Source organism: Pyrgilauda ruficollis, unplaced genomic scaffold, assembly GCF_017590135.1.
Source record: "Pyrgilauda ruficollis isolate IOZ18807 unplaced genomic scaffold, ASM1759013v1 scaffold1, whole genome shotgun sequence".
Lineage (NCBI taxonomy): Eukaryota > Metazoa > Chordata > Aves > Passeriformes > Passeridae > Pyrgilauda > Pyrgilauda ruficollis.
In genome coordinates, this window is record NW_024508100.1 from 13,927,404 (window position 1) to 13,947,661 (window position 20,258).

General features: G+C 37.9%; 1 protein-coding gene across 3 annotated transcripts in view; it reads left to right on the top strand.

Annotated features, from left to right (window-relative positions):
- STIM2 (stromal interaction molecule 2) overlaps window positions 1-20,258 on the top strand; it is a 70,298-nt gene that overhangs the window by 32,438 nt on the left and 17,602 nt on the right. For 2 of the 3 annotated variants that reach the window (XM_041467029.1, XM_041466940.1), the window contains exons 2-3: window positions 3,530-3,660; window positions 13,921-14,035. In XM_041467029.1, coding sequence (XP_041322963.1) covers window positions 3,530-3,660; window positions 13,921-14,035 — 246 coding nt within the window. Of the gene's footprint in view, window positions 1-3,529; window positions 3,661-13,920; window positions 14,036-14,842; window positions 14,934-20,258 lie in introns of those variants that run through there. The other variant, XM_041467104.1, reaches the window with a different exon arrangement.

Below are 20,258 nucleotides of genomic sequence, written 5' to 3' on the forward strand. Positions count from 1 at the left end.
TGAAGTGTTATTTTCTCTTTACCTATAAAGTTTTCTTTATCTTTGGTTGGATAACTGTGCTTGGTTCATTATCAAACTGTCTCCTGTGGGAGTCTCCCATGGACTGGTGAGGACCTCCCCCCTTGCCTTAGAGCTGGGAGGCGCTTGCTGCTTCAAGGCGGGAGGAAGGTTTGTATCAATATCCTCTGCCAAGTTTTTTGAGCCACGACTGACATTTAGTAGTTCAGGAACAAATTCCTTCCTTATTATGACCAGAATTTCTGATTCTTCCTTGCTTCTGAGCAACATGAAAAACTGAGGTATAAAAGAACTTGTGCCTGGAGTGGTATCTGCTGTGCTTTTATGCCTCTTGCCCACCTTGTCTCTTTTGTTTCCTTTGCTAATTCTTCTGTACTTTTCATTAAAGGAAAGCTCAAATTCCAAACTGTTGGTTCACTCCCTGAGTGAATTTATCATCTGTTCTTTCCTGTGGTGATGATTTTGGACTACATGTATTTATGACAACACACCAGACTAGGATGGAGAAATCGGTCTAGACATTAAACCAGGCTTGTCCTTAAAGTACAAGAGAAGGTTTGGAATCCCAGATCATCTTCAATAGTGTCAATTCAAAGTGAAAAATTATCAACTAGGCTTATGATTTGTTGTGGGGCTTCAGGGCTATATTTATGATGTTTGCTGTGTCTTGAGATGTTTTCTCTTGGCTTTTGTCTTAAAAACTTCCCGGACAACCAGTTAACTAACCATACTCCATCTAGTATTAATTTGAATTGTTTTTGCCATGTAATTGAGGCAAACTACTGCATGGTAGAATATTCTGCAGAACTGAAGATGATTAAATTCCCATCTGCTGTTTTTGGATTTGGTACGTCTCCCTAGGTATGCTTGTGAAATGCTTTTCACTTATTCTTTAGGTTGCGGCTTTGTAGTTTGTTTTGAGATTGTTCTCTGAAGAAGGGGATAACCAGTATTGTCAGTCTAAATGTTTAGTTTTAGCAGATGAAAATAAGCTTGAAAATAAATCTGGATTCTCTTTAGAGTGGGTTAATTTTTATTGCAGTTGACGTGTGGTCCTGCTCTGTTTCTCAGTCCCAAAAAGAGCAATTGGCACTCTATCGGCTCTTAAGAGAGAGATCAAGTGTTCTTGGAGCCAGCACATGGGACATTTGAAGCACAAGCAGCCTGTTTACTTCTCTCAAGAAAAGCCATAGCTCTTTAAAGTGCCTTCATGCTTAAATATCCTAAAAAGGCATATTTAAGATAAGTACCCTGATTAAGGGACCCATGAGCCTCGGTTGTGAGCAAATGTACTCTGAGGAAACCTTTTTGATTTAAAAAACTGGACTTTCAGCTGAACAAAATGAAAAAACATTTGAATGGGTGCTTACAAACTGCGAACACATGAATCTGAAATTTGATTCCATGTTAGAATAGAATTAAGAACAAATTAAACAAGTTGGGTTTGTTTGAGGGATCTGTTTCTAAAATAAGATAGATTATAACTTGTAATACAGAAATTATTCTTCTGATATGATTGTATTTTAGTAAAATAATATTTTTTTTTTTGTTCATGGCCATGAGAATTTAATTATTAGAACTTTGAGGTGATCATTGTTATTGCAAGGGAAACCTTTCTACATGGAGCACCCTGTAATTGCAGGGATAGGTCCTTTAACCTCTCAAATGATAGTAATTTTTTCATTGCAAGGCAAAAATCTAAAGGCTGAGTATTGTGCAAATTAAACCTTTGTAATAAACAAAAAAAGGACAAATAAAATCGTTTTTTTAAAATTTACCCCTCCTACTTCATAAAGTATCAGTTGCATTCCAAAGCTGAAAATTACTTTGTTTGTGATTGGTCTAGTTTAATATTTAGAAAAAAAATTCGTTAATACTTAATAATTTACTAACTAATAAATATAGAAATCTGTCTTTGTATTAGGTGTTGCTTTTAGAACTACATGAAGTAGTTCTAAAAGCAACACCTCTCAGTTCTTGGACAGTGTCAGTGAAGTGTTCGGGTTTTTTCTGCTTTGTTTTGTTTGTTTGGTTTTTTTATTGATGCATGGGAACAGATAACAGATTTCCATTCATTCCTGTGTAATAAAACTCAAGTATGAAGTAGGAATGCCTTGACTCATGTCTAGCTGTGGAAACCAGTCCTGTTAATTATGTGTTTGAGATTCCAGCTATGTCATGGTTGTTATCCTTGCACTTCCTGCTTTGTAACCTTATGCATTCCTTTATTTTGGTTTTTAATTATTTTAAAATTTGTATTAGACAGAAAAGCAGAATCATGATAATCCAGCTGGTATGAAATCATAAACAAAAGAATTTATTTTTCTCTGAAAACATTTGATTCCTCTCTTTTTCTAGAAGTTCTTCCTTTACTTATTATATAAGTGAGCCTTTTAATAAACCCTGTAGCAACATGAAAGCTTAATTGTTTCATAGATTAGAAGAAGCAGAATTACTCATATTTTTACTTGCATTGATATGATTTAAGTGTAGTGTAACAGTATGGAACTAGTCAGTGCAGTTTTGTAGTGGCTAGTACAGTGGGAATTTGCTACCTTATTTAAGTTCAATTTTGAAGAAGTCATTTCTGAATTCTCCACCTTCTGTTCTTTGCTGATGTTCAGTACATCAGAATTAATGCAATAGCTGCTATTAGTTAATGCCAAGGTCTGTGTAAGGCCACTGTGATGATGGTTGATCGTCATGCATTCTAGAATTTTGGAGCATTTGGCGTATACTTTGTAGAAGGGAAAGAACACAGATTTAGCAATTTGATGTGGTGCAGGCTGAGCCATCAGATGTGTGCAAATCATGAGCCTTCAGTAACGAATGCAAATGAAAGTGTTCTATTTTTGACTTGGAATCCTGCTCTACAGTGACTGCAGTTTGTGATCAGAGTGTACAGGACTAATACATCGTGTACTACTATCAGCTGAATTTTCTTTGCAGTGTGCTTTCTGCTCTTGCAGTCCTTGAGTATTTTCTGTTCAGTAGTACCGCCTGTTTAGAATTTGATCTGCAGTGTGATTACCATCCCTTTGTTATCTGTTTCTGGAACTATGATTGTATGATATGGCAATTCCTTTTCTTTTCCTTCACTGTTCTTTGTTTCACTCAGACTTTCAGAAAGGAGGTTGGGAAACATGGTAGCTTTATTTGCCACTACAGTGACATAAACTAAATGTGGATAATAAAAGAAAAAATGGAGATAGTAAGTTAGTGGGATGGAAGAAATAAATGGAAGTCAAAACTATTCCAGCCTATTTTTTGGGACTCCTTCCTTATTAAAAATAGAGTTGATTTGCACACACAAGCCTTTCACTTTTTTTGTACAATCACTATTTTACAGTTAAATTTTTATCTGTGATCTGGTGACTATGTGCAAGTGAAGTACATTTGCACAATGCAGAATTTTAAAACCTTTATTTTGCTTGGGAGCTTTATATTCTGAAGTAAAATTAAATAATATTTCTGTTGTGTTTTGATTTTTTTTTTGTCCTCCTCACTTTAGATCCCTGCAGTTCACTCAGCCCGCCGTGCTTTACTGAGGAGGACCGATTCAGCCTAGAAGCTCTCCGCATGATCCATAAGCAGATGGATGATGACAAAGATGGTGGTATCGAAGTAGACGAGAGTGATGAGGTAGGAGTAAAAAAACTTTACTTGTGCATGCATGAAGTCTTTTTTATCCTTCTGTTTTGTATAGCTGCTCTTTATGTTTCAGCACTTGAGTAGTTGTTGCTGTTCTTATTAATTCAGCCCTTTCCTCAGACACATAGGAAGGGAAAGTCTAATTTCTGTGTTTATCTGAGATGGGATATTAGTGTCCATTGTTCTAGCCTAGAGGAAAGTTTTGTATGACTATGTATAGAAGGTGCTACTTTTGTGATTGGTGTAAGAGGTGGGCAAAGGTGAAAGGTTTAGCTTTCAGTAAGATAGTGGTGTCTTACTGACAGATCCACTGCTTGGCGTTGCAGTTTCTTCACTCAAAATTTTCTTGGTTGAGGCATCACTGGGTTATCTTATTTACCTTAGATCTGTTGCAGGCACTTCATGGTGTAAAACAATACCTGTTACAGAGAGCAGTCTAGAAGAAAGATTTCTGGTTTGGTTTACATTTTACAGACAAGTATTAAGGACATCATGCTTACTAATGGTAAATTAAGTCCTACAACCTAAGGAAGTTTTTGTGAGTGTGGTTGAATGAGTTTGGTAGGTAGGCTCCTGGTGGTCCTGGCAAAGGACTTGCCCTTGCATTTACAAAACTTTACCACTGGAATTCTCAGAATTACTTGGTAGGAATGTGGTTTCGTTGTGCTTGCTTATTTTGCTTTCTGGCCGTTGTTAGGCACATGCTTGACAACTGAGGGGATGAAGATGTCCCCTAAGAATGAGGGTATTGTCATGTGGTTCTGACACCCATTCTTACTGTAGATGAATGGGAGAAAAATCTAGCCCTGTTTTGTCATCCTTTTTTATAATATCTAGGGGAAGATTATTCTCCCTGAATGAGTTAAGTTATGAATTATCATTGTCAAATTTTATGTGATGCTACTTACTTTTCCGTGTGCCTATGTGCAAACAGCATCAACAGGCCCCATCCAGCCTGACCCTGAACTCTTCCAGGGATTGGGTCATCCACAAAGTCTCTGTGCAGCCTGTTCCAGTGCCTCTCTACCCTCTGAGTAAAGAATTTGCGCCTAACATGTAGTCTAAATCTCTCCTGTTTTAGTTTAAAACTATTCACCCTTGTTCTGTTGCTATCTGCCTGGGTAAAACGTTGCTCTTCCTCTATTTTGTACCCGTCCTATACGTACTGAAGGCCGCAGTAAGATCTTCCTGGAACCTTCTCCAGGCTGAACAGCCCAGCTCTCTCAGCCTGTCTTAAGATAGGTGCTCCAGTGCTCTGATCATCTTCATTGGCCAGTCTTGTTCCAATAGGTCAATGTCTTGTGCTGAGGCAGCACTCCAGGTGGGATCGCAAAAGAGCAGAGGGGCAGAATCACCTCCCTCGACCTGCTGGCCACTCCTCTTTCAATGTAGCCCAGGATGCAGCTGACTTTTTGGCCTGTGAGTGTACACTGTTGGCTCATGTTCAGCTTTTCATCCACCAGCACCCCCAAGTCCTTCTTGGTAGGGATGCTCCAAATGACTTCTCCAGTCAGTCTGTGGAGACTCATGTCTTGCATTGCTCCAATGCAGGTGCAACACCTTGCCCTTGGACTTCATGAGATTCTCATGGGCCCACTTCTTAGGTTTGTCCAGATCCCTCTGCATGATATCTCTTTCTTCTTCTGTTCAACTGTGCTGTTCAGTTTCATGTCATCTGCAAACTTGCTGAGGTGCACTGTCCATGTTGTTGATGAGGGTATCAAAGAGCCCCTGTCCCAAGAGAGCCCTGAAGGGCACCACTCATCGCTGGCCTCCATCTGGACAGAGAATGATTGACAGCTATGTCCATTCAGGCAGTTCCTTATCCATCAAATGATCCATCCTTTTAATCTGTCTCTCTCCAGTCTGGGGATGAGGATGTTATGTGCCGCTATGTCAAAGGCCTTTCAGTGGTCTAGGTAGATGACATTTGTTTGGTCTTCCCCCATCAACCACTGCAGTCACCCCATCATAGAAGGCCACCAGATCAGTCAGACACCATTTGCCCTTAGTAAAGCCAGGATTGTCTCAGATCACTTGATTGTATGTGCAGTAACATTGCTTCCATGAGGATCTGCTCTATGATCTTCCAAAACACAGAGGGGTGAGGCTCAGTGGTCTTTATTTTCTCAGGTCTGCATTTCTCTCTTTTTCAATAGGACTGATGTTTCCTTTTTCCTGATCACCAGACCTTCCTTCACCTGACTGCCATGAGTTTTCAAAAATAATGCATATAGTTTGCCTTTGTTATTGCGGAATGTTTGGGACAGGCACAGTTCAGTCTGCAGACTGAAACATTAGTGATGGAGTGTGAGCTTCCTGAGGAACTTCCCAGTACTTTGTTTGTTTCTCTTGACTTGTACTGCATTTTTTATACACCAAAGCTGAGGCAGTTTCTGAAAGAAAATACCGAAACATTTATACACTGGAAACATTTTATTAGTATTCAGAAGATTTGCCCTGGTTTCTAGTGGACCATCTTTATATGTGACCTTAAGTTTCTTCCTGTTCCAGAGAAAGCAAGAGAAACTATGCTAAAGACCTGTTTAAATGGCTGAAATTATAATAGTTGATGAGGCATGTTGTTCAGCTGGGATAATTAGAGATGGGTGAAGCTATATGTTTGAACTACACACTGTACAGAAAATAAGATGGCTTAATTGTAGCCCTTGTTTCTGCTAGTTAATTTTTAATTATTGAAGAAGTATTTAATAGCCCACTCCCTGCAAAATAGCACTTTTCTACATATAATTTCCACGCAAATCAGTGATGAATATGTGTTTGCATAGAGTGCTTTCTTCTAAGACATTAAATGCAAACCTGAAATTAATGAGAAATGCAGTTTAATTGCAAGTTCATCTAGTCACCTCTGTTTTTCTTGTAGTGCTTTTACTAAATCTTTACCATTATCTTAAAAGATCTACATTTACACAACATAGTTACATAGTTACCTGATTACAGTAGGTCTGAATATGTACCAAATATGTCCTATTTATATTTCAGAAACATTTTTTTTTTTGTTCTGTCACAGTGGGTAATGCTGCTTATTCTGATTAAGAATGAGGACTGATAATTAAAAAAACCCACTTTATTAGAAGTAAAGCTTACATGAAATACAGGGATTTTACTTAACAGCAGGGAATGGATTTTCTGTTTTATGCTGCATGGCTTTTACTTGCAAGACTCCTGAAGCGCAGCATATTGAGTATGTGGATTAGATGTTCATTCGCTTTTTACTTGGCAGGAAAAATGTGACAAAGTAGAATAACTTTCTGCTGTTTTACCTGCACTACAACAGTGTTGCAAGGGTATATTTACACCAAGGAAGGAAGTTCTTGTAAATAAGTTATTTTGAGACAGGAAGGTAAAAAGAGCTAAAGATGTTGAACTATTTATTTTAACTGTTTTAATTTGCTAATCCAGTTAACTCCCGACAGTGATTCCAGACATTTCATCTGCATGCAGTTTATTTTTCCTAATGTTTTCATGCCCTGTTTTAGGTTGTAGCTTGTTTTTCCTCTGTAAAATGAAGGACCACGTGAAGCCATTCTGAAAAGAAGGAATTTTTTTAGGATATTAGAAAATTTGAAGGAAAATATTTCTTATTATATGTCGTATTCCCCAAAACTGTCTGATGGTGGAAGACCTTTGGACATACTTTGTACGGACTGGAAAGAAACTTGTATTTGACTTTGATAAAGTTGATGTGAGGAAATGTGATCTAAATTTTTAGCATGGGATTTAATAGTCAGCAAAACATGAGGATTTTCTTGAAGTCTTCTTAGGAAGTTGGAGGGGCTCTAGTCTGAGCATGGAGTAGTTACTTTTTCTGGTTTTTTCTTTATTATTTGTTGTGATACAGCAGAGAAAAAGAAAAAGGAAGACTAAAAACCCTCTATGCTTATTATGAGGCAGGCTAATATGAATTTTCCTATCAGACTTAGCTGCTGATATTATTACTTTATATGTCAAGGATTGTGATTGTTTAAGCTGGTTTCAAGAGGCAGGCTGTAAACAGGTAACTGAATGGGAGAACGTGGTATTACTAACTGAGGTTTTAGTCATGTGTTGTGGGAGGCTATCTGCCTCAGGAAGCATCTGTTGCACCATGGGAACCTGTTTTGTTTTAATGATGAGACACAAGCAATAAAACAGACTTATCATATGTTCACTATTTACATAGGTTTTTCCTGTTTCCTCAACTTCCCTAAGCAGGTCCTACATAAAGTAATTTCCTCAAGGAATCTCTCTGCAATGTTACAATAAGTTGATGTTTTTGAACTATTAGTATCTTACTGTGTATTTGATGTCTCACCAAGCTAAAGGCACAAATGTACAGTTTTGCATGGGATCTGTGGATAGATCACTTCATATTTTGCTTCAGTTTTTTTAAGGAGGTAACTGGAGTTGTCAGTTTATAAAAAAACTGCAAACTGAACAAACCCCATAGAAAACCACCAACACCCTGTCCCATGCCATTCCCTGAGAAAAAGAATTTAAAAAAAAAGACAAAAAGGTACAGTAAGGAGAAGAGACTGCAGCATTGAAAGCATCTGAGAATAGCTTTTAGCAGGATGGTCAAAGAAGTTGGAACCTCAGAGACGATATGTCGAAGTGACTGACTTAAAAATGTTGTCTGGAGGCAAAAATCAAATACAATCTAACTTTCGTGGCCTAAACCAGGGAAGATTATTCTCTTCTGTACAGTGATTAAAGCAGGAAATGTAGCTAGCATGGTCTGGAATGATAATACTATTGTAGCACTTTGGCTGCAGTAAGTTTGACAGGGATAGGCTTCATTTTATTCTCTGGAAATATACTCTCGGCAAGTTGTTAAATGTCCTTTCAAGTTCCCTTAGTATTTTGGTTTTGTCATTCTCATTTATGTAATAAATGTCCTTAAACTGGAGTAAATATTTCTGTAAACAATTTAATATTTTTGGTGTCAGCTCTTTAGACAAAATTGTGCATGTGGAAAAATACATGCTGCAGTGGTTCAGAAACTGAAGACGTTATAACTGATTTTTCATAACACTGGGATGACTCCTGAGTGCATTTTACATCTTACTGTGCAAGACATTCTGTTACAAATATTGGTCTTTCAGACAAGGATTTTGAGCTTCCTAACCAGTGCAGCAAATCCTTGCCCCCAAAGCTGCTGGGTTACTTTGAATTCCTTAATTTGTTGTGGCTCTCTTAATAGAGGTCTTTTTTGAATTAATTTTTTTTTCAATCAACTGCTATTGTATTTGTCCCCAAGCAGAGTGTACTTTAGTCTCCTGAAGTTTTGTAAGCAGCTCTGAACGTGTCTAGGCAATTTGTTTTTGCAGAGCAGGATAAGGAGCCAGGTCTTGTGTGAAAACATGGATGGTGTTAGTTGACAGCTGTGCCTGTGCAAAGAAGCCCTCTGGAGAGGCAGCACGTGTTATTGTGGGTACAGTTGCACAGAAACCTGTTCCAGCGGGGTTTGGACTACACCTACCTCTCGCCTTGCCTCCTTGGACGTGCTGAAGCTAATATGAAGCTGTCTGCACCTCTTTATTTAGTCCTGCTACAATGAAGTGATCCCTTGGAAATTCTGTCTTGGCTTTGCAGAGTTTACTTTGCAGTACATAGCTACAGTTTTGTTTTGAGCTGGAGTAACTTTTTTCAATAGAATGTGTAGGTTATTTAAGATATACTTGATAACACTTTCCTGGCTGTATCCTACATTGTTCTAGTCATGTTTTATTATTAATTATTAATATTATTAAATAGGTTTTTTTATTTTACTTTATAGCCTCTTTAGAAGCTATTTCTGTAGGGTAGGCAGTCATACCTAAAACGTAGTGTTGTTGCCTTTTAAAAGTGCATCTGCCATCATAGTTTAGTCAGTAGGTGTGACATTGCAATAGCTGCAACAAATCTTGCAGCAAATAGATGTGAGGAAGTGTACTAAAAGGCTGAAGTTGTAACTTCTGCTGGTTTTCCCTTTGAAGGAGTAAACCTGAAGGACATAACACTGTTTGAGGAATAGATGCTCAAGGGTGAGAGTAATACCTGGCCAGGAGATGTTACTAATTGCTCTTAAAGTAAACTTGTCAGTTAGAGGGTCTATTTTAAGTTGATGAAACTGAAAATCATAAACTTGAGCCTTCACCCAGAACAAAATATAAGCATCATGAGTGTGGTTCATTTTACTTTTCCAGTGGCATTCTTGAAAGAATGCAATTGCTTGTTTGCCCTGCAGTCATGTCTTGAAGCATCAAAATTTTAAGGTTTTTTTCTTTTTTTTTTTTTTTTTTTTTTTTTTTTTTTTTTTTTGGCTGCTATTGTACTTCTGGGATCAAAACTCTAGTTTCAAGTCTAGGTGTGGTGTTTTTTTGATTCTGTACTTGTTTTTGAAGTAACTGCTTTGACAAATGATTATTTTTGTTTCATACAGAGTTTTTTAGGCAACTTATCTTCTGCTTTCTTGGTTTCAACTTTGTAGTCTTAAAAGGACTTCTCCTTCCTGAGTAATTATGTTGGCTAAGATAATACTTAGATATGTTTTTCTTAGAGCTTATTCTTTTAACCTCCCTATTTAGAGTTATTTTTCTAACCCTTTCTTTGTATACTTAATGACCAGGGCAACAGAAGAGAGATTAGCTGCCATGACAAGGAACAGAAAAATCCTCTTTTTAACTAGAGGTGTTCTGTTTTTGTCTTTCTTCAATTTAGGTCCCAGTTCTTTTTCTTAAAGAAGCGCTTCCATATTAGGCCACTTTTGAAACAAACATCTTTTATACAAAAGAAAGATATTGGATGTTGTTAGATACCTCTTTGTTAGGGAATGCACTTACTCTTTGAAACACGGTGACCTCCTTCCAGATACGTGCACTGTAACTGTAGTGTTGTGACCTTGTGGTGTCAGAGGACCTCTTTAAGGAAGTCATCGTGGTTATTTTCTAAGGATCTGGGAGCAGTACGGGTAGGACAGAACAGAAGAGGGGCTTTTGAACAGTTGGAAGTAGTTCTCACAGATGTACTATCTCTGCCCATGAGCTAGTTACTAACTGTACTGGTTACTAACTGCAAGCTGCTTTCCAGTTTGTGTTGACGTCCGTTTTGGAAGAGGGACGTAGTCAGATACTCCAGTGGGTGTCCCGGTGGGCGCCAGGTGCGCTCCGCCCTTCCCTGTCCCGGGAAATCCCGGGCAGCGCGCTCGGATCCGCGCTTCCCGTGCGGCTGCTGGCGGCGCCCTCTGCGGGCGGCGCGGCGGAACTGCAGGCGGAGCCGCGTGCCGGGGGAGCCGCGCTGCGTCCGCCGCTGGCTCGGGATGCGATCCTGCAGAGCCTGCTCACGGTGGGATGGGCAGAGCTGGAACACCTTGGCATCTTCCTTCTCTTCTTTGCTTCTAACAATTGAGTACTGCTGTTAACAGCAATTCAGATTTTCCTTGACAGCACGTGTAACTGAACAAAAATTCTCATACTTCGATATTTTACAGCCTTTACTGACAACTATCACTAAAGGTAGCAAGTCTGTACAAACAAAAGTGATCTGAGTTTTAGCTGAGAAGACTCAAAATTGGCACAAGCCTGTATATACAACATATTCTGTCCCTCTTCAGCAATTTGATCACCCTACAGCACTTGTTTTGAAAAAAATGTCCATGCCTGACATTTGGGGTCTCCAAGGATGGTACATCATCAGTCAATAGAAAGCTGAAGAGTGAACACTAGCATTTACTGTAACCCCCATGTGAAAAGAGATAATCTTTACAGAGAGGGACATATATGATATGTTTTTGCTGTATTTTCAGTATATTTTTTGCAAGTTCCTGAAAGATATTCTGGGGATGTCAGTTGACAGCAGATACTTGCAGTCTGGAGGGAAAAGGTAAGGTGGGAAAGCATCAGTTCTTTCCTGCTGTTTCACCTGTAAGACTCTACTGTAATCTGGAAAGGTTTCGGGACATTAGTGGATGAGAAAATTATTTTGTTTTCTTTTTGTCTAGTTCCTGCTCTTCAGTTTAGCCTTTATTAAACATGGAGTGGGAGTGAACAAGACAATCCATCTTTCATTACATCTTGCGTGACAATTGTAGAATTTGGCAGCTTCATGGTAGCATTGCAAATATGGGAAGTATTAAGAGTTCCCACTTGGATGATGGAATATGCAACAGATACTTTTACATTTGCATACAGTTACAGCATACAGTCCTGTGCTTATTAAACCTTTTTACTGTTGCTGATCCATGGTTTTTCAGAAGTTCTGTAATTGCTTTTGCCCCATCAAGCTGCTATTTTCAGTTCTCATATATTTCATAAGTTTCTAATATATTTCTCATGTATATGCATGTGTGTGCATATATATATTTATATATCTCAATTTATGCCATTCTTATACTCATGGGGAAGAGGAGTTAAAAATGCTTATGCATTTGTATGGGCTAAACAGAGCTATTCTAGGAATCAAAAGACTTTACAAAACTAATGTCTGACAATGAGAAAAAGTTTTGAAGTAATAGATAAAGACGAGAGGATTTACATCCCATCAGTGTTTCAATACTATGGCTCTGCGGTTTGGTTAAGGAGGGCAAGCTAGTATGTTGTCCCAAGTCCATCAGTTAGGGGAGAAACTTGAATCCATTCACAATCTGAGATTCCCTCACATTCTAGTAAAAATATTTTAGTTAGGGAGGATTGGTAAGTGTTAGCTTTTGCTTGCATATTTCTGCTATTGTATACTGTTTCTTTTTCTTAAGAGTTAATATTATTGTTTAACAATAATATTATTGTTTAACGTTGGCTACTTTTCAGTCTCCTGCAGTTTCTGAATGGTATAATCTCTAGATCTGTTAGCAATGGAGCCTTTGTTATAGATGGAGCCTTTGCGGGATGCTCTGCACTTGAATTATTACCTGGACTGAATTTTAAGAATTGAGTTCTTCTGCAGTGCATCGCTAGCGTGGCTTTCTTCCTCGCCTCTCTTGAAGTGGTGATGACGTATGATCAGCTGTATAAAAGGCTGTTTAGTGACTTAGCTCTCATGACTATCTGTAGCTGGTTTTGTTTGAGCAGCTTTATCCTTCATGAACTGAAGAAAGCAAGCCATCTACTGTGGAAGATTACTTGGTTTTCTGGTACTGTTAGTACCAGGTACTAGTTTTCTGATACTAATCCCAAGGTCTTCACCCAAAGAGACTGTTCATACAATGCTTTCAGGGACTGATACTTATTAAGGGTTTTCACTATTAATAGGAGGTTATTTACCAACCAGATTCCAGCTTTTCTAGGCCTTTATGAAATAAAAAAATTGAATGAATTTTGCAGTTCCATGGCTTTTCTTGGTTATGTATTTGGAGAACTGTTTGTAGCAACTTGTGGAATACTGATACAACACTGCCATCATATAATTGTGTCATAGAATCATGGAATGGTTTGGGTTGGAAGAGACCTTAAAGATCATTTGATTCCAACTTCCCTGTTGTAGGCAGGGACATCTTGCACTAGATCAGATTGCTCAGAGCCCAATCCAACCTGGCCTTGAATGCTGCCAGGGATAGGGCATTTACAGCTTCTCTGCACAACATGTGCCAGTGCCTCACCACCCACTCTGTATGTCATGATTGCATGATATTTCTTTTTATAATGTTTGCTAAAAGGCTTCCTATTAATTACTGAAAATGAAGCAGCTTTATGTAATGCTTCTGTGCTTGGAGTGTAACCACTGAGGAATGATTAGCAAGCAGAAAATTGGCCCTCACATGACTTCTGTTTTTTAATTTGATGAATAGAAGTAAAATTTTTGTTGTCTAATCAAAAGACTTTAATACTACTTAGTAAACAGCTTACTCTCATCCCTCAGGCAGTTGCATTTAACTGGAGTGGCAGGATTCAGGCATTACTCATCCAAAAATGACTGGCACACTTTCAAATCTTACATGGCCTTATTTTCAAGGAGGGGAAGTTGGTTAAATGTCATCAGAATAGAGAAGTGCACAGTGTGACTGTGTGGTGTGTTCCTGTAATCACTGAGGCATACTAATAATGTTGAACTCAGTACAGTGGCAACTGCATCGTCAGTTTTTCTAGGATTTCATAATTGTGAAAAATCTTGTTAAGATGTTTAACTTACTTTCTGAGTCTGATGTAAAAAACTCAGATCAATTCTCTGCTGCTGCATGGGGAAGAGATGGGAAAGACTCTACCTGATTTCTGTATAGCTTGTCTTCAGAAATTGTCGTTTAGGCATTTAAGATGATGTTTTTCCCTTTTTTTTCAGTTTCTAAGGGAAGATATGCAGTACAAGGATGCCTCAAATAAACATAGTCACCTGCACAGAGAAGACAAGCATATCACCATTGAGGATCTGTGGAAACGCTGGAAAACGTCTGAAGGTAGGTAAAGGAGTATAGCTGAAAATGACATAGTTATAATTCAACAATTTTTCCACCAAGTATAGAGTAGTGAATGAATGACCTCTTGAAGCATCTTCATCAATCTGTTTTGACGCTGTTATTTATAGGCATACATAAATCTAAGAACTCATTTAGTCCAGCTAGAGGTAATTTCCTCTTCATGTGCTTTGTGTATTGTAAACTAAGTAAACTAAGATAGCTTAGATGAGGTTCTAATTTATCAAGGTGACTGGTGCAAATGCTGAATTCCAGATTAGCATGTTTTTAATTTAATAAACCTTAAGGGTTTCTCTCAAGCTATTTAATTTTTAATATAGTATTAAGTGGAAAATTAAATACACTTTCACTTTGATTTAAATTTTATTTGAGCTACAAAGATCTAGAATTCTTAGTCCAAAGAATTTTTGAAAAATCTTCTTTAACTTGGGATACAGTAAAACATACTGACAACCAACACCACCAGCCCTCCCTCACTTTGATTTAAATGGAATAAGTAAGTTGAGCCAACTATTGCAAGTATCAAAGTACAGTACTTAATCAGTACAGTGTTCATTGCCAAATATGTCCCAGGATGTAGTGATTAAAAAAGAGATCTGGAATGTTAGAATTGTTAGAAGAAAAATACCTAACTTCCTCAGCCCTCATTCCGAAGGTGTTGTGCTGTCCTGGCTGTGGCCAGGAGAGGATTGACTTTCAGCAGCAGTCAGGAAGGGGGCATGGCTATGGCTATGGGGTGTTATCCTACACCTACACCCCCACGTCATTGCTGGGAGCCCGAACGGGAGTGTCTCTCTGCTGGGGAGAAGAGGTTCATTCTGGTTGAGAAACATGGGGAATGGACCCATCTGGTATTTGTTTATTTTCAGGGGATTTCCATGTGAGTAGTTAATTTTTCTTATACCTTTTGTTATTGTATTGTTGCTGTTATTGTTCATTTTCTTATCTCATTGCTGTTTCCAGTAAATTGTTCCTATCTCAACTTGGGATCTTTACCCTTTGTGCATCCAGTTGGAGGGGGAGGGGAAACTGCACACATTTTTTTTGTAAAGGACTGCTAAATTTGAGAATACCATTCCTAAACCATGACATGTTCTAATGGTGAGCACAGAGAGATCTAAAACCTAGTGTGGGTCAAACAACTGAAAGTAAGAACAGGAGGGGAATGAAACCAGGAGTATAACATTGGTTCATTCTGCTAATCTAGGAAGTCACTTAAGTGCACTCTGAGGTAATGCATGAAGTGTTTGGAATGTAGTAAATATCTGTTTTAACCAGTAACTTTTGGCCTTATCTCTTTAAATATTCCTTAAATACTTATTTGCTGAAGATCCTGTTCCCTGAAAGTATTGCAACTAAATGATCAGAAAAAATTATCTTCTCAAAACTGTAGGTCTAAGTCATGAGTAACTGTTCAAAAATTTAGGCTATAGTGATTCTAGAGGTATAGTGTGTCTGTTGTGTATATCTTTATTCCAGTTTTCTTGAATGTAATGAGTAAGACTCAAAAGACTTGGAGAGGAATGTCTCATCTCATTGTGTGTGCTTATAGTGGCTTTATTTGTGTATCCTGCTGTGAGAACTAAAATTGCACCAGAGGGAAACCTTTAGAATGAGACTCCTGAGCAGTGTTAACAGTGGTCTGCTGACTGTTAGAAAGCATGAAGCCCCTCAGAAAAATAACTACTTTCTTTGATTTTAGGTAACATGGAAAATGTTGCCATTTCTTTCTGTATGTTTTAAGAATTTTTCATTTATTCGTTTTTTATGTGCCACTAGTTTATAGCAATTTGACAACATTAAACAAGAGGATGGAAGGTAGTGTAAATGTTAGTATCAGTAATTTGAGACTCTTAAACAATCTGTTGAGTATCTCTGTGAGAATTGCAAACTCTAGTGCTCCTCACAGTATATACAGAAACATCTTCAGGATCTACTGCTGCGTAGTTTATGCTGAGTAGAATTTGTCCATTCTTTGCCATAAAGCTTGCTTTATGTGAATGTTTATCTTAAATATTTGTCAAATAGCTTAAAGGTGTTCTTTGTTTAACATATTGGTGGTGCAAGATAGATAAGGTGTGAGGGAGGAAAGCAAAAAAAATGCCATTGCTGTTTTTTGATGTCTCTGTTTAGGATTAAGGAAAGTAGAGGTTACTTTTAAATAATTGATTGAAAAGGATTTTATACACGGAGGGTTGGCTGCGTTCAGAGCTCTAAAAATCATCTAATAAAAGAGGGGGCTTCAGAATGTTGCTTTTTAATATTTCTGGCTCTGGGCAGGTTTTTTATGTCCTTGCCTGGTGCAGAATCCTTAAGGCATAGTCTAGGCTGGTGCAAGTCAAAGGAAGTTCAAGGCTGTTATAGGTTTTACCTGCATGGCAGGAGTCATATCATAGTTGGAATCAGCATCTAGCCTATTGTTGCTGTGTTGCCACTCAGTTTAAAAGACTCCTTTGGTACAAAACAAGACTATAATTTAATGTAGTTTAGTTAGAATGTGCTTTTTGAGACCTTTGAATTTTTTGAATCTCATAATCTAATTCTACAGAGTGCCCTATTTAGATGTGTGACTGTGAGCTATCATAGCTGTTTAAAATGTAGAAAACACTTCTCTCTGAAAGTCTTCTGACTTCTGTTACTGTGTGTTACTGTTCTTTAAATGTAAATACCAGTATATGCTTGTTGCGTGGTATTCTTTGACCGTCTCCTCCTCTAACTAAGCAGTATTTATACGTGTACTACAGAGCCTTTCAGCTGTTCACAAGTAACAAACTTAGTGGCTACTGTTAGGTTAATATCAGAGGTGCATCTTCAATGTTTTTTCTGCAAGGGCCTTGAAGAGGTTGTAGTTTTGGGTGTGGAAGAGGGGACAGATGAACATTTGGTTTGATGTCTGAATACCAGTCTTTGTACAATTGTATTTGGAAGTTCTCTCACTGAGTGGCACCTGCCTTCTGTCTTTGCCCCTGTAATCGGCTGTGGTCATGTGAATTTCCTGTCTGAAGAGCAGGGGTGTAGGTATTTAGTCTCAGTAGCAAGGGGGCTGTAAAATCAGTGCAGAGCCTTCAGCTGGTAGGTTCTCTGACCTCAGTCTCAGTGAGTAGGGCTGGATGCTGCATTCTTAGTGATGTAGCATTGTCCCTTGGGACCTGATTTTGTAGCCACATAAAAACTGTTGAAGTCAAACCTGGCGTTCATGAATGCTTGGCTGTTGTCAGATTGTTTGAATCCTACCAAAACCTAGTTGTTACAGACAGCCTTAAAAAACAAAAAAGTAGGATTTTTTTTTACCATTATGGCATATTTGAGCTTTAATGTATCTTCTTTAATCTCCTATAGACTGCCCTACCCTATAATACCAAAAAACCTTCTTAACTTCTATGTGTACCTCTTTTTTTCCCCTTTAATTCTCTTTCCCTTTTTGTGGAAAATAGGAGGTGAACTAAAGTCTGGTACATTATTTATTAGAGTACAAAGATACAAAAATGGCTCTATATTTGCATGTCTGATCACCTGTTGTATTCTGATGTAGTACTGCCAAGTGTTCTTGCAGCAACTGGGACTAAAGTGCATACCACAAACATGTTGTGGTTGTCTTGCTCTAATAATTTGCTGTCTCAGGTTTTAAATATCTGGAAGTTGGAAATGAATGCAAGCAGGGCTTGGCTAAGGATGAGTTACATAATCCTGCATACTGCTGATGGTCCTAAAAACTAAGTTTTGCATCCTTTTGTGTGATATGATAAATTTAACACAAAAACCCCCTTGGTAAATAGCCTGATCTTCTAATTACTGTGGGTTAACAATGAAAAACTTTCATGCAGGGCCAGTTTAAAGCTTCTTTTCACCTTCAGATATGTTGGTGGAACAGTTGAAAAGAAGTAGGAAAAAAACCCCAAAACTCAAACCTGTGGTCTGAATAAAATAGCTGATGGAGGTCTAGAGACTGAGAACTGCTCTGGGGTGTGGACACTGCCTTCTATACCTGCCTGCCCAAGGCACATTGCTGACATCTTCTCTCTGAAGCTATCTCTTTGTAAAAAGAGGTGTGTGAGAGAAGGATGTTATAATTACTCTGTAATGCTATATGCGTTTAACTTACAGTAATTGAGGTACTGCTTTCTTTTTTGGTGATTAAACTAAGGAAAAATTACAACCTCAGCTAATTAGTGTGAGTTGGCACATTCTAATTGGCAGTGCTGATCAAGATGAATTTCGGCTGTCCTGCTTGCCCTTCAGTACACCTGGTCCTGGTGTATATCACGCTTGCCTTGTGTCATGTTTCAGTGCTCCTTGTGGAGAAAGGCCAGTTTGCTTTTCAGTACTTTATGCTGTTGCAGAGCAAACATGTATGTATGTCATGAATGGAGACAAGTCAAGTAATACCCCTTACCAACATATGGTCTGTGGAAGTTAACAACAAAAAAAAGAAGGCTGAATGTTTTTACTGATTGATAGAATAGGAAAGGAAGAACAGTGTAGTTTAAGAGTCTGAGTCCTCCTGCAAAACTTGGGGATTTGGGGGCACTGGCATTGGACTTCTGTGAGTGAAGAATTAGTTTACGTAATAAATCTAAATTTCTTGCAAAATATGTATGTGAAAAGAGGTTCAGATCTTGACATCGCAGAATAAGAGATGACAGTATATATTCATAGCTTAAATGGTTGAGTGGTCAGTTAAAGGGACACAACATAAACAAAGAAGTAATTTGATATTATTTTTTAATAAATGAGTAACAGTATAAGAGTACAGAACGTACAAGTTCTAGTTTAGGATAGACTGTGGTTGCTCCTTTTTGCAGTTTCTGTACTAATGGAGGTATCTGATACAGTGATAGGTAATGAATAACAAAGTGCTTTTTCCAGAATATAACTTATTTGTTTGGAAAAATTTCATTGATAGTTTATGAAGAAAACATCACACCAGTTTAAGCAGTGCAACAGATGTGATTTGCTCTGTGGTAAACCACTTAAATGTGTAGCTCATTTCTTTCAGGATAATATGTTTAATATTACCACTGGATTATAGAGACCTATAAATTTATGTAAAATTTGGCAGAGTGTCTACAAAATTCTTTCAGTAGTAGAAGTGAAAAGTCTCAATGGTATTTTTAACCCTTCCCCCCCAACTTATTAACTTAATGAATTGTGTGGCTTCTGAAATTGAGTGTTCTGTACTGTCAATGATAGCCTGTAGTGTGCAGTAGCTATTTTAGGTGTTTTTTTCCTTGTGTCACAACAAAACAATGCTTTTAGTTTGGATCAGTCTATGAACACATTTCTAGAATGCAGTTCAGGTGATATTTTTCTAGATGATTTTACCACTCTTTTGAGACTTGTAATGACCAGTCAAATGGCTTTGAATGATTTGTAAATCTGATTGCTTATAATTCACAAAACAGAAGAATCTTTGCAGTGGGAAAACTACCTGTTTATAAATAGAGCTCAGATATTTTACATAAAATCTTACAGTAATATAACAAAACTGAGGCTGTGTGAAATCAATACCTGACTGTAGCTTACAAGGAGAGAAGGAAATGGGACAGCATACTGGGAAGGTTGTGTAGCCATTCATATGGATAGATAACAAGAGGTTTGTACTGAGTTTGTTTCTTGAAGCTGTGAGTCTTTGAAATGTGTTCTGCTTCCGCCTATCAGGAATGATAATAATCTTAAAATGTTTAAGCTTATTTTGCAGCTGTGCTACTGTAGACAAGAGACCTAGAAGTCCTTATTTCAGTTACAGTGTAACTGAAATATGAATTTGAAGTCATAAAAATTTCCATTGCCTGCAGCTTTACCTGTCAAGCTTTCAGCAGTGCTTTCTAAAGGATTATTGTCAAAAGTCCCCTCTGAGAATGTGTCCTAGTGATAATCTCTGCCCAGCAGTGTCACATGCAAGTAGTTCTAGATAGAGAAATTTTCAAAAAATACCCCAGTTTTTCATGTGAATACATGTCTGTCCAGAAGGAGGCTGTCCCTGTTTCTTTCATATACAGACAGACTTTTGCAGACTCATAAATGGAGTGAACAATTTCCCTTCAATTTTGTCAGTGTGAAGCTGTAAACTGCAGCAGCTGCTCTGTAAGAGACAGAAATGTGATTTTTTTTTTTTGGTAATATCTGTAGGTAGTATTTTCTTAGCACATCTGTAGCTATTTTATGTAGAGTGTTGCTGTTATTAAAGAAAATTGTGAATTATTTT